At 44.0% G+C, this 11,937-nt stretch overlaps 2 protein-coding genes across 4 annotated transcripts; both read right to left on the bottom strand.

The window, feature by feature from the left end:
* Positions 1–243: 243 nt before the first annotated feature.
* LOC129602507 (dTDP-D-glucose 4,6-dehydratase-like) lies at positions 244–7,721 on the bottom strand. 3 transcript variants are annotated; one of them, XR_008692420.1, is made up of 3 exons: positions 6,975–7,721; positions 4,392–4,689; positions 3,929–4,258 (listed from the first exon to the last, which is right to left on the bottom strand). XR_008692420.1 is itself a non-coding variant. In XM_055501537.1 (2 exons), the coding sequence occupies exons 1-2, from the start codon at positions 7,718–7,720 to the stop codon at positions 430–432; spliced, it is 792 nt and encodes a 263-aa protein (XP_055357512.1). In that variant the 5' UTR covers position 7,721; the 3' UTR covers positions 244–429. The 3 variants fall into 3 exon arrangements, 2 of the variants coding, with proteins under 2 accessions (XP_055357512.1, XP_055357511.1); XM_055501537.1 differs by lacking the exons at positions 3,929–4,258; positions 4,392–4,689 and adding an exon at positions 244–475; XM_055501536.1 differs by having other exon boundaries at positions 3,929–4,689.
* Positions 7,722–7,916: 195 nt separating this feature from the next.
* LOC129602506 (uncharacterized) lies at positions 7,917–9,130 on the bottom strand. Its single transcript, XM_055501534.1, has one exon. It carries the CDS (start codon positions 8,851–8,853, stop codon positions 7,918–7,920), a length of 936 nt encoding a protein of 311 aa, XP_055357509.1. The 5' UTR covers positions 8,854–9,130; the 3' UTR covers position 7,917.
* Between the last annotated feature and the right edge of the window lie 2,807 nt (positions 9,131–11,937).

The following is an 11,937-nucleotide window of genomic DNA, read 5'->3' as shown; positions in this document are numbered from 1 at the left end:
CTACCAGTTGGTTGATTTCGTGCTTTGGTTCGTTTAAAGCATAGTACAACAGCGTCGAACATAATTCCACTTTTTAGTTTTAATCTTCCACTCAAATACAGTAGTACGCCGTATATTGTACTCAACGCTTCACAATCATGAACGGCACAGTATCAGTAATTCATAGTCTGCCGCCTCCCTGGATCCTTTAACCTCCGCTCTGCCAAACCCGTGGACTTCCGGATGCCATTTCGTCAAGGATTCCACACTCTAACTCTCTCGGAATCAAGGCGTACAGTCACATTGGGCATCGGGTGGACACGTGGATTGTGCGGTGGATCGGGATCAGGATGGATGGAAGTGCACAATCGCACTGGGGATGTTGCGGGATGGATTGTTTATATTGGCACGGCCAAGCATCGTTCGTGGGGGTGACGTGTGGGAGTAGGATCACACGCCGGGATGTACGTACGGATGCTGACTGTCCGCCTTCCACCTGCAACATAACGGATAATCTAGTCGATCTCTTCTGTGATTTGCTGTTCTCTTTTACTAGCGATGTATGTGATGTCACAACGCGGAGTCTATATAAGTTCTTGTTACTACTAATATCGGGAGGAGTAGTCTGAGATTTACTTCTGAGACTGCTTTCTAATTACAATTTCCTTGCGTTGTGGACTGTGAAGTGTATTAATAAAGAGGCTGCAATACTTGTTCCTTCTGATGTACATGATCGTTCCCGGATTATTGCATAGAATACAGGTTTGCTCGTGACACAATCGTCCTAGCTCTTTGTTGATCCTCATAGAAACTGCAACCGGAAGTTGTGATTGGAGTGTTCCTGCTTAGGGATTCCTGAGTTCCTGTGCTCCTGAGTCGTCATTTCCACCGTAGTTTATCTGTTACAGTTTGAGATGAGAGTTGCCTACCGATTGAGCATTACAGGCGTGGAAGAGAAAAGATTGTTCATGGAGCTCTAACCAGCGTGAACGCTTATACACGACAAAACACTATGATATTTTCACTACATAAGTTAGAAGTTCGACTCGGTTTGGGTACTTTAAAGTGTAAAAGTTACTGCTTTAAAGCTGTTATTTTGCGGACGCAATAACAACTCAAGCAGATTTTTAAATTTTTCATTCGAACACAGCAATGTGTTTGGATGGAATGATGTGAAGGCCGATAGCTCCGCCTTCATGATTGGCCATTCGCCATTGTGTTTTGCTGTTCTGGGGATTTCCATCCCACACATTGCTGCTGTTTTGGCGGACCTACAGCACAGCTGCGCTGGCTGTAGGATCCGATCTCATTAGTCGGTGTTTGTTGCGCCACGGTGCGCACCTTAGATTTCGGCATTAAAGCCTCAATCCGGGTTCGCCGCTGTTTCGCCGTCGAAGGTACGTGGGCGCCCATAAGGTCCCACGTAACAATGACTAAAGTATTGTGGAGCGATTTTTCAAAAAAACCCACCCGGTGCTGCAAAAAACAAACTTTTTTACACCCAAAGTTACTTTTTTTTATTTGCTAAAGAGTACATAAACATTTTCTATAAAAACGCTTCACAATTCTTTTGGAAAATGATCTTTCTGAAGTCTGATCAAAGCTAGAAATTTTCTGAAACCTTTGCGAATTGTTTTTGATTTTAGAAGCTGTTTTTCGAAAATTGTTCAGGATGGGACGAAGAACCTTCTTTTATACTGCGCTTTTCTTTGGTCTTACCGATTCTGCGCATGCACTGCCGCCACACTAGATAGTGGGCACACCGAAGAGTGGACTTTGGCCACTCTTTCAGGTGCGCTCCCGGGACAGCGCTATATGTTTCCATTGTCGGCAACGAAAAAACTTGAATAACTTTTTTCTTTTCACCCTAGTTTTACTAAACTTCCGTCCAGTAAAAGATCTAAGCTTTCTTATTACAACTGTAGAATTTCGAAATTCTCGTTTTCCATCTTGCGACCATAGTACAAATTCTCCTTAAGGGATTATTCCAGAGAATTTTGCTACCGAGAGTGTTACGTGTTTTGAATGTTCAGCAGGTGTCAAAAGAACACCGATGGAAAGGTCTGAAAAATCAAGGCTTGTCATGGCATTGACTATGGCGTATCATCAGCTGTAAACATATGTCAAGAGGACCTTGACGGTAAAGTTACAAAAAAAGTCGCAAAAATCAAGGCTACATCGTGTCTACTGTTGTCAACAGTAGCCACATGAAGGAACAATGCGGTCGGTTTTTTTCTTCCGTGGGTATTGTGCTATAGAGGTATATTCTACCGTAGCTTAGCGAAGGTCCCTTATTATTATTATTTATATTATTACATCAAGCGCAGACAACCCGCTAAACGGGACTTCAACGTCTGGTCGGTAAAAAGCTAAACAAAAAACAATTGCTAAAACAGATCAACAGTTCGGAGAGCAAATTTGAAAAACCCCACACCATCAACACTAAGTATCTGCATATTAACTTTTGTATGCGCTTAAAGATGTTCTTTAGTCGCATGGCCAGCGTGCTTTCTCCGATCTTCTTCTTCGCTCTGGCAGCAATTCTCGTTGGGTTCCGCAGGCTGTACCGCATTCCAAAATCCGTGATGTCGATCATCTCGACCATATACCGCGCCGAATGAAAATCTTAGTAGTTGTAGATCTTATACAGCCAGACCGCTTCAGACTGCTTCCAACAGTCGTACACCGGCAGGATGAGCAGTTTCTGATACAGCTCGGGTGTAACCCGCTCCTTGTAATCAGAAATCGCCCGCAGTGCTTTCCGCTCTGCCCTGTCTAACTTGCCGCGTAAGGCCGAAGATGCCGGCGACCACGCACCTGACCCGTAGTCAAGATGTGGTTGTACGCAGGTATGGTAAAGGCTCCTACGCTGAGGCAGATCTAGGCCGTCTTTACCGCGGTTGATCATTGCAGTACCATAGTTGACTTTCCGCAATACGTGGTCATATTGCACGCTCCACTTCAGGTTGCGGTCAATGTAAACTCCCAAATACTTTGCTGATTGTTCCGCATCCATCTGGTGACCGTTAATCATTACAGCAGGAGAGTGCTGGCTGTTTTTTGTTTCCGAGCAGATGTACTTTAGTTTGCACTTCATCTCGTTGATGAACAAGGTGTTGTCTGCAAGCCACGCCGTTACGTTGTTAACTTGAACGGTCAAATTCGCTGCTGCTTCTGTTTTGATAGCACCGCATCCAAACAGCGCGGCGTCGTCGGCAAAACATTCTGCGTCAATTCCGTTTGTCATGTCGTTCGTATAAACCGTGTACAGCACAGGCGCCATCAGTGTCCCTTGTGGCACCCCCGACCGCACTGGAAGCCAGTCAGAGACACGCGCGGTCATTTTCACTTTCTGCTTGTGACTGGTTAAGTAGCCATGAAACCACATCAGGACGTTGCCGTCGATTCCGATCATTCTTAGTTTTTCGATAAGTTTGGTATGGGACACTGAGTCGAACGCTTTTTTCAGGTCAAGCACACATACAGCAGTGACTTGCCCTTTATCCATCGCCTTTCGCAATCTTTCTGAAACTCTAAGGAGTAGTGTTTCGCAGGAGTGACCTTCCTTATATTCGGACTGCTTGTCGGAGAGGATGTTGTTCTTTTCAGAGCGGCCACTAGCTGATTCTGCACTACTTTCTCAAATGCTTTGGAGAGATTGCACACAAGGGAAATAGGGCGATAGTCATCCGGCTGTTGGGCATTGACTGTTTCGGTATTGCGACAACTTCTGCACTTTTGAACATGGCTGGATATACTCCCGACTTTAACGAAGCTTTGATCATGCATGTCACCGGTTTTGTCAAGTACATACTGATTCCTCCGAGGACTTTTGCAGGCATGCCACACGGTCAAGCGCTTTTTTTTTCGTTTTGCCATCTTTTGCAACTGAAAGGAAAAACGACATTCTCGGTGACTTCTTCAAATCTGCAAAGCGTACTGCTCATTGTCATGCAGTTCTTGTGCTGCAAAGTATGCGTTCAGCACATCTGGGTCCAGTGCTGGCTCTTCCGTCTGTTTTCTCTTCTGCAGTAATTTACCAAGCTCGCGCCAAATCACTTTCCCTTCATCTCAGTTGAGTCGGAAGAATTTACGTTTTTCATCGACCATGGCGAAGCGGACTTGATTTTTTAAAGCGTGAAAGTGATCGTTATACTGCATATATTCTGGTTGCCCACGGAATTGGCATCGAAGGCGGTAGGCTTGGTTCTTTTTTTTTATTAAGTGTCTTAACGACATGTTCTTCCAGGGTGGATCGTCCAGGCGAACCCTTCGAGATCTTAAAGGATAGCATTCGTCAACGATCTGGTTCAAATCACTGACATAATTCGTTATAAAATCCTCTATGGGGACTGACTCGTCATACACACAACTTTTCGGAAACTGCAGCAACACGCTGTTGGAACACTTACTCCGGTGTATGCTTCCGCAACTGGAACATAATCGTTTTATGGATAGGGCTGACAGACTTGTAGGACGCAACTGTTCTGCATAGTCTGTGATATGAATAACACACATCTTCCGCTGGCAGACAGGAATAACTTTCTGTTGGTGAACATAGCATAAGATCAATCTCCTTAGCACTGTGCATTAATGTGCCATCGTTTTTCCGAGTTGGACAAGCTATCCTGGTAAATCCCGTGACCGTATCAACAAGCGCACGGTTATTCAGTAAATCGCGATAATATCGAAAGTGGGGAGAAGAATGCACTGAAACATCAATGTTAATGTCACCACATTCCACATAATCGATACCAGGATAATTAAGCAACATATCGTCCACATGATTAAAAAGAAGGGTGACACTATAGACACCCCAAAAACCCCGGTTTACTATAGGCACCCTTTTTCCGCACCCCGTTAATTAAAGACACCCTTATCTTATTAATTGATTCTTTCGTGCACCCTTCTTTTTATAAGCACCCCTATGAAAAGTTAGCATATTATAATGTAATTGTAGTGTTAGAATCTTGACACGATATTATTAATTTTACTTGTGGCTTGAGCAGTTGAACATATACGGCCAGCGTGCTTTTGTTCATCGATAGTAAACCCGCGCATACTGTATGTGCATTAGGTGGTGGTGAGCGGTGACCGACGGACACCACTTTTTTCATAAACGCTGCACATAGATGACCTTCGCTACGCTTCGGTCGAATGTCAGGTTTAATAGATAAAGGGTAACTAAATTAAGCAACCTAAAATTTTTCTTGGAAAAAAGAACATGTTTGATTCATGTTTTTGCACTTTTTGAACGAGAATCCGACGTCACATTCGTGCGAAGTCTCAGCCCATTACCGAACGAAAAAACTTATGTTTTCTTATACGGCATCGGCAAGAATTTTGAAATATTTTTAATGTTAGAACCGCATGTCCCCATACAATCACCGGCAGAATCGGCGGTGTACAAGCCGGTCCGGAGTTAGAGCACGATAGAGAACAGCGAACAATGTGAATTCATGAGTTGCGCCAACTGTAGTGCAGTGGCTATCGACTAAGCGCTAACATCGCGCTTATTAGGCGTTAGCTGTTCTCTATCGTGCTCTAACTCCGGACGGGCTTGTACGTTTGGTACACTGGGAATGTAAGCTTTCACGAAAAAAAGTTGTCTTAGCGATACGCTTATGTGAGCGAGGAATTGTGGTCGGAAACGGAAACACTCAGGATCGAATAAAATCGTACGTTATAAGATCAGCAACTTCAACATACATCATCTCGGACCAAAAGCTAAAAGAAAAGCAGAAAAACTCAGCGAAGCGAAATCTATGATCCGTCGCTGAGAACTCCATGAAATCCGATGAGTGGCAATGAGTGGCAATGACTGCACAAGAGCGGCTTGTCAGCTCCGATTTGGCGGTCCAATCCGTGACGGACGTGAACTCTGAGCCCACCTCTCTGGCACCACCATGGACCCGGAAGCAGACGTAGCGATTGCCGAACCACGCCGGACCCCCCCCTAGCCCCACAACACGAAGCGCTATCGCCCACACAATTGATTGTCATTAGCAGTAGGTACGGTACGATTCTGATTTCCTTCGCCGGAGCTCAGATTCCCGCGCAGAGGCATTGAGGGCCCGTCGTCACTGCGCCTCCACAGTGGTGGCAGCGCATGGGACAGTCTTGCTTCCGGTGCGTCGATGACACTAGGACGTATTCCCGCATCAGTCCTCGCTTTCGTTCGCTTTTCTCGGCCAATCGGTGCTTTTCTAGCTTTTGTTGGATTGGCTCAGTCGCTGCGAGATTTCCTTCTTGTTTTCTGACCTCGCTTGACATTGCGCGTCAATTCTCGATCATTTATGCTACAACGGCTTTACGAGCAGTATCTCGCTCATTTTACGTGGGACAAATTGGTTCTTCGATGTTGTGTCTGCTTTGTTTCTTTTGTCTTTCCTTTACTGATTCTCTGTAAAGCAACAGCTCTGACCGTCTTGTACCAGATTGCTCACAGCCTTACACTACAAACTATGCATTTGGGCTGTGGTTCAATGAGTTTGCTGACCCACCCGTAAAATTGCAGTCGTCGGATTTGTCGTTTTCACTACAGTACAGTAGTGCATAGAATAAATGAGTTGGGACTCTTCAGTAGTGAACGGCTCCTGTTCTTTATGCATATTATAATAAACTATATTAAACAAATTATAATATTTTTGCGAGCTTTTGAACTGAAATGACATTTTTCATTCAATTTTTAAGCTGTGAATCTAAGGAGTAGTTCAACAGCTTTCGTTTTTCTAAAGCATTTAAAATTAAAGTCAGCTGCTAAAGTGATGGGGGCGTTGCATTATGCGCACCATGGCCTGGGCTGAAAATTCGTCATAATATTCCAGTGCCGATTTAAAAGTACACTTCACCATTAGTACTATTTTACTGAATGCATATCATGCTCTTCCTGCTAAATCTACGATAACATTGCCGTTCGGTTTTTTAAAAAAACAACAGTAGTGCAGGTTCCTGTAACTGCAATTACCAGAATTAGTGCGATTTACGTCGCTCACCAATGGTCTTGGTGATCTTTGTACCACTGAACCAGATCAGTTATTCCGTCTTCAAATGATACGGAGGCTTTCCATCCTAGCGCGTGCAATTTGCTACAGTTGACCGAATATCGACAGTCATTATAAGGGCGATCCGGAACGTAGCTTATCCAGTCTTCCAAAGGCTCGTCTTTTCCAACTATTTTTTTAAGCAGAATTGAAGCTATTTGTTTCACTGAAATCTCAAATTCGGTTCCGATATTATAAGTTCCTCCTATACTGCCTCTGTGCATGATGGTTTCAATCGCTCGACATTTGTCCAAAACGTGTACAAACCTTCTAACCGAATTTCCATTGCCATGGACCGGCATCCTCTGCTTTTTCAGCAGCTGCATTGTAAATTTTGGTATTACTTGTGCTGGATACTGATATGGTCCATACACATTATTGGCTCTCGTAATGATGTACGGAATGTTGTACGACTTTCCGTACGACATCACCAAGCACTCTGCTGCAGCCTTCGATGCTGCATACGGATTCGTAGGAGAGAACATTGTCCCCTCCGAATTTGAACCTTCTGGAGTTTCACCGTATACCTCATCCGTTGATATATAGACAAAAAGTTCAGCCGTCTTTAATATGCGTAGGCATTCCAAAAGCGTATGGGTTCCCAAAACGTTCGCGTTCGTGCATTCTATAGGAGTCGAGAAGGATTGATCAACATTCCCCGCAGCCGCAAAATGAACGACATGTGTTGGCTGTTCCATATCAAAAATCTTTGCTACAAGTTCTCGGTCCAGTAGATTTGCGTGCAGAAAACGATAATTTTTATGTGATGGCTGTTCAATGTTTTTTATATTGGCTGTTTTCTCGAGAGAATCGAGATTTATTATTCTATCCTCCGGATATTTTTTGCTCCAGTAATTCACAAAATTCGACCCAATAAATCCACATCCTCCTGTAACTAAAATCTTCGTTCACGATCTGGTGTAACGTTGAATTTCGCTCTTGTGGTTATTATGTCGGTTATCCGCTCTTTTATATCCAACAATTTATCGCTGATGGCGTACTTTTTTCGAATCATTGCTGGCATATCACGGATCCATTCAGTTATCAGATCGGTCTTCAATGCTGTATTGGATCGGCCAGCAAGAAGCACCGTTTTCAGCTGATCACTTGTCACAAGCTCATGTTCGTGTTTTTTTCCAGTCTGTGCCTCAAAAATGCGTATGATGGTAGCATGGTCCACAACACCGGGGTTAACTGCATTTATAACCCCACGTTTTCCCGTAATTAAGCTACCAATAAGCACTGGCAATATATCGGGGAGAACAGTAACAGAATTTGGAACGGAATGAATTTTTTTGTACGTAAGCAACTTTGTTACCAAGTCGCGGGGGTGTGCGTCTAATACAACTGGTAAACGAATTCTAGCGGTCATAACATGGGGGAAGTTTTTCATTATCTGATCAGTTTGGCTCTTTACCAAGGAGTAGGAAGCAGCGAAAAAGTTCGGAGCTTCGTTTTCCGCAAATCCAACGGAGCCAATCGGATGGTCGTCATCGTATTCGAAAATGCAGCCTGTTCCAATATACAACATCGGAATACTTCCTTGCAGTTGGGTAGCCTGAGCAATAAATAATGGTGCTGACATATTGCAGGTTATATTTTCCAACAACTTCCCTTTCTGTTCCAAATAGTCCGCCGTTGGGAGAGCTGGGGTTCCTATTCGTCCCAAGCTGCAGATCACGAAGTCGGGTTGATGCTTTTCCAAATCCTTAAGGACGTCGTCAATTGTGATCACCCGTCGACCTTTCAGGACCGTATCTCCACTAGCGAGTAACACATTCACTACTGCTTTTCCGATCCATCCGTCTGCCCCATAAACCAGGAAAGTCATTTTCAAACTAAGCGCTACTAATTATTTATAACTAGAAACTGGAAGGCCACGGTTTAATTCGCTTCAAAAAATTTGCTTTGCAATAACTGCAGCAGCACACCGGATTTGTTTAATCGACGAGTACTTCTTATTAGCTTGCAACTGCAATCTATGCAGAAAGGAAAGCTTGTTGAGTTATAAAACGAACTTTCTAGCTCGCTTATCAGCATTTGCAGAATAAGACTTAGGGCAACTTTGCGTTTTTCAGATTATCGCGCTGAATTGCCCCAGCACACCACTTGATATTGTGCAACCATCCCACTGACTTCGGCATTATGCAACCATCCCTGAGGCCTCATCACTGCATCCAGTATGTAATTCGATAACAATTGCCGTCTCTCGGTACCTGCGTTAGCAAACCATGGTCAGTTTCATGACAATTTTCGCGAAAGCTACCATACTGGTTTTATAATTTTGCAAACGGCTTACATAATCATTGCAATACAAACTGGTAATTCCTTTTCTGCTACATTACCAGTCGGCATATCAATTTGTAGGACGCCCAAATGTATTACTTTGAAACAAATGAAAGCTAAACATTACAGCACTACAAGCTCATCCACTCATCCGATCAAACTTCCCCGCTCCCTCATTGCACAGAGACCACGTTATCCCGTGGCCCGTGTATCTTCAATGAAAGTCGCTGACGAAGAAATTCGTGAGACCGACTTTCTCCGGTATGCCTTCGCAGACGCTTTCTTATATCTTTAATAATGATGCTAGCCCCCACGGGCCCGAGTCGCGCGGGCTATGGCAGCTTAGACGTAACAGCCATCCGGGTACGAATGCTTCCATCCAGCCAGCCTTGACTTCTTTTCTTCTGCCTGTGCGGCGGCTGATCCTGCCGTTGTATATATGGAATTGACTTGAGAATCAGCGACTACTCTGTAGGCCGACACAAGTCACATCTTAAGTCATACGCATTCCTCTTTGCCAGCAAGAGTTTTATGGATTTCCAATTACGTCATCCACATACAGATAGATTTGGAATCGTAGCTTTGGAAAACATCGATTCTCGATTTCAAAAACGCCGATTGCGACTTTGCCAACCCGGATGTTGGACTTCGAAATTTGTTCAACTGTTAATATTCCAATTTGCCCATTCGATTATGTACACCTACCGTAATTTGAGTTTCCATATAATTTACTGGAACTGGCCTTAAACTGGCGTGCTCGCCATACTGTATGCGAAACTTGCCGTTGGCGTTGTTATTGTTTGGATGCCTTTAAGTTCAAAACCCAACGTTTTTGAATGTTCTTAAGTTATCTAACGTTTTAATTTTGCGGGCTGGACTAACTTCGATGTACTGTGTGAACTTTATCCGGGAAGGCAGACCCACCAGATTTCGCCAGAATTCTGGCTGCGTGTGCTGGACGATTTGACGTCAGGATCGTTTAGTTTGGTCAGGAGGAGCCAGCAACACGGACAAACCAACTCTCCCTTCTCCAGATGAGTTGCACACTGATCCATTATTAACAGGATTGCGGCGGCTCTCAAATCGCTACAAATCAGGGATAGTTTGCATTGCAGAGGCAATAAAAATGGCAAGCGGTTTGAGTCAGACCCCGTCTGGCCTGCAGACCGTCCTCTGCAGCGCTCTTGCAGCCCGGTCCAAATCGCCTTTTTGAACATGTAGGTCCTGGTCGTCTGCTGCGCTCCCTGCTCCCTATCAAAAGACACAGGAGAGGGCAAAGTCGCTCGGACTGGTCAAAACGCATATGGTCTGAGTGTAGAGCGTAAGTGTATGTAAGTGAATGTGAGTGAAAGAGCAGTCCACATGTACCCCGTTTCCCCGTGTTATTGTATGCGATGGCGCACGTTTTGTTTCGCAAGTCTTTTTCATGCAGCAGACCAACGACGTCTTTCTGTGCCAGACGGCAGCGGCATTTGGAATGCAAACCTTGGCTGCTCTGCAGCGATTCAGAGCCGCCGCAGTCCAGTTATTAGCTCATGTAGTTCCCGTTTCCAGCAATTGTGAAGGGAGGCCTGCGTTACGGATTTCAATCTGTTCGTTCCACTATCTACAGCAAGCCACCGTTTTATTTTCGAAAGTTTCAGCGATGTTTTGAGAAATGGTGTACAGAATGTAGCAACTTACGTTAAACGTTTATGAATATTATATTTTGTTGTTATTTTACTGCGTTTTCCAGTTCTGCCATGGACACCTTCCTTTTCGCACACTCTGTTGTCAGGCGCGTGGACAGGGAGGTAATTGTTTATAACATGCCTGTATTTAGACAACTTTGTGAATTCGCTGTGCACTTCCCTCTGAATCGTTCGAGAAGTGCTTGTATTCATGAAAAAGCTAATTAAGTAGCCTTTTTCATAGTTATATGTCAAAACGAAAACAAGAAACAACCCAAAAAATGGTAAACAGTGAAAGCTACTAATAAAAAATTCCTACTACGCACCGAATGGAAAACGATCACAGTCTTGAATTTGCAAAAAAAAGAACAAACCATTTTACATACTGGATTTGAGTGGTTTTGAATGTCTTCGCCAAAGAAAGCAGAACGGGACTTTTGAATGTCATTATACCTCTTTACTGCTTTGTGGTGCTGCCATACAAGCAAAACTTTACCAACAATAAAGAAATTAAAGCCCAATATGCGAAATTTTTTTTTCTATGGTTTGACACCAGGACAACAGGGAACCAGTGTTGGCCCGTTTTTCAACGGGACCGGAAACTAACGGAAAATTCTCCCGTTCCGTTGCCTGTTTCCGTAGAATTACGGGAACGGGACATGCGCTTTACGGAACGGGCCGGGCCGGGAACTTGTTAAAGGAGTTTACGGGAAAAATCCCGTTTCCGTTTCAGTTTGATAAAAAACAGAAATTAATTAAAATTAATTGTTGCGTTTTATAATAGCGAGTTACATAGTACTTGTACATTGTACATACCAATAGCTTACCATCACAGTTAAGTTGGAAATGGTAAATGGCAGTCTTACAAAATGCTAACAGTGCTTACTGCTTACGTACAATACTTAATACACACTACACAGTACACAGTACACACCACACAGTAATCGCTAGCGCCGCCT

Source organism: Paramacrobiotus metropolitanus, unplaced genomic scaffold (assembly GCF_019649055.1).
Source record: "Paramacrobiotus metropolitanus isolate TYO unplaced genomic scaffold, Prichtersi_v1.0 Parri_scaffold0000522, whole genome shotgun sequence".
Taxonomy (NCBI): Eukaryota; Metazoa; Tardigrada; class Eutardigrada; order Parachela; family Macrobiotidae; genus Paramacrobiotus; species Paramacrobiotus metropolitanus.
This window is presented reverse-complemented; position numbering and strand designations above follow the sequence as displayed.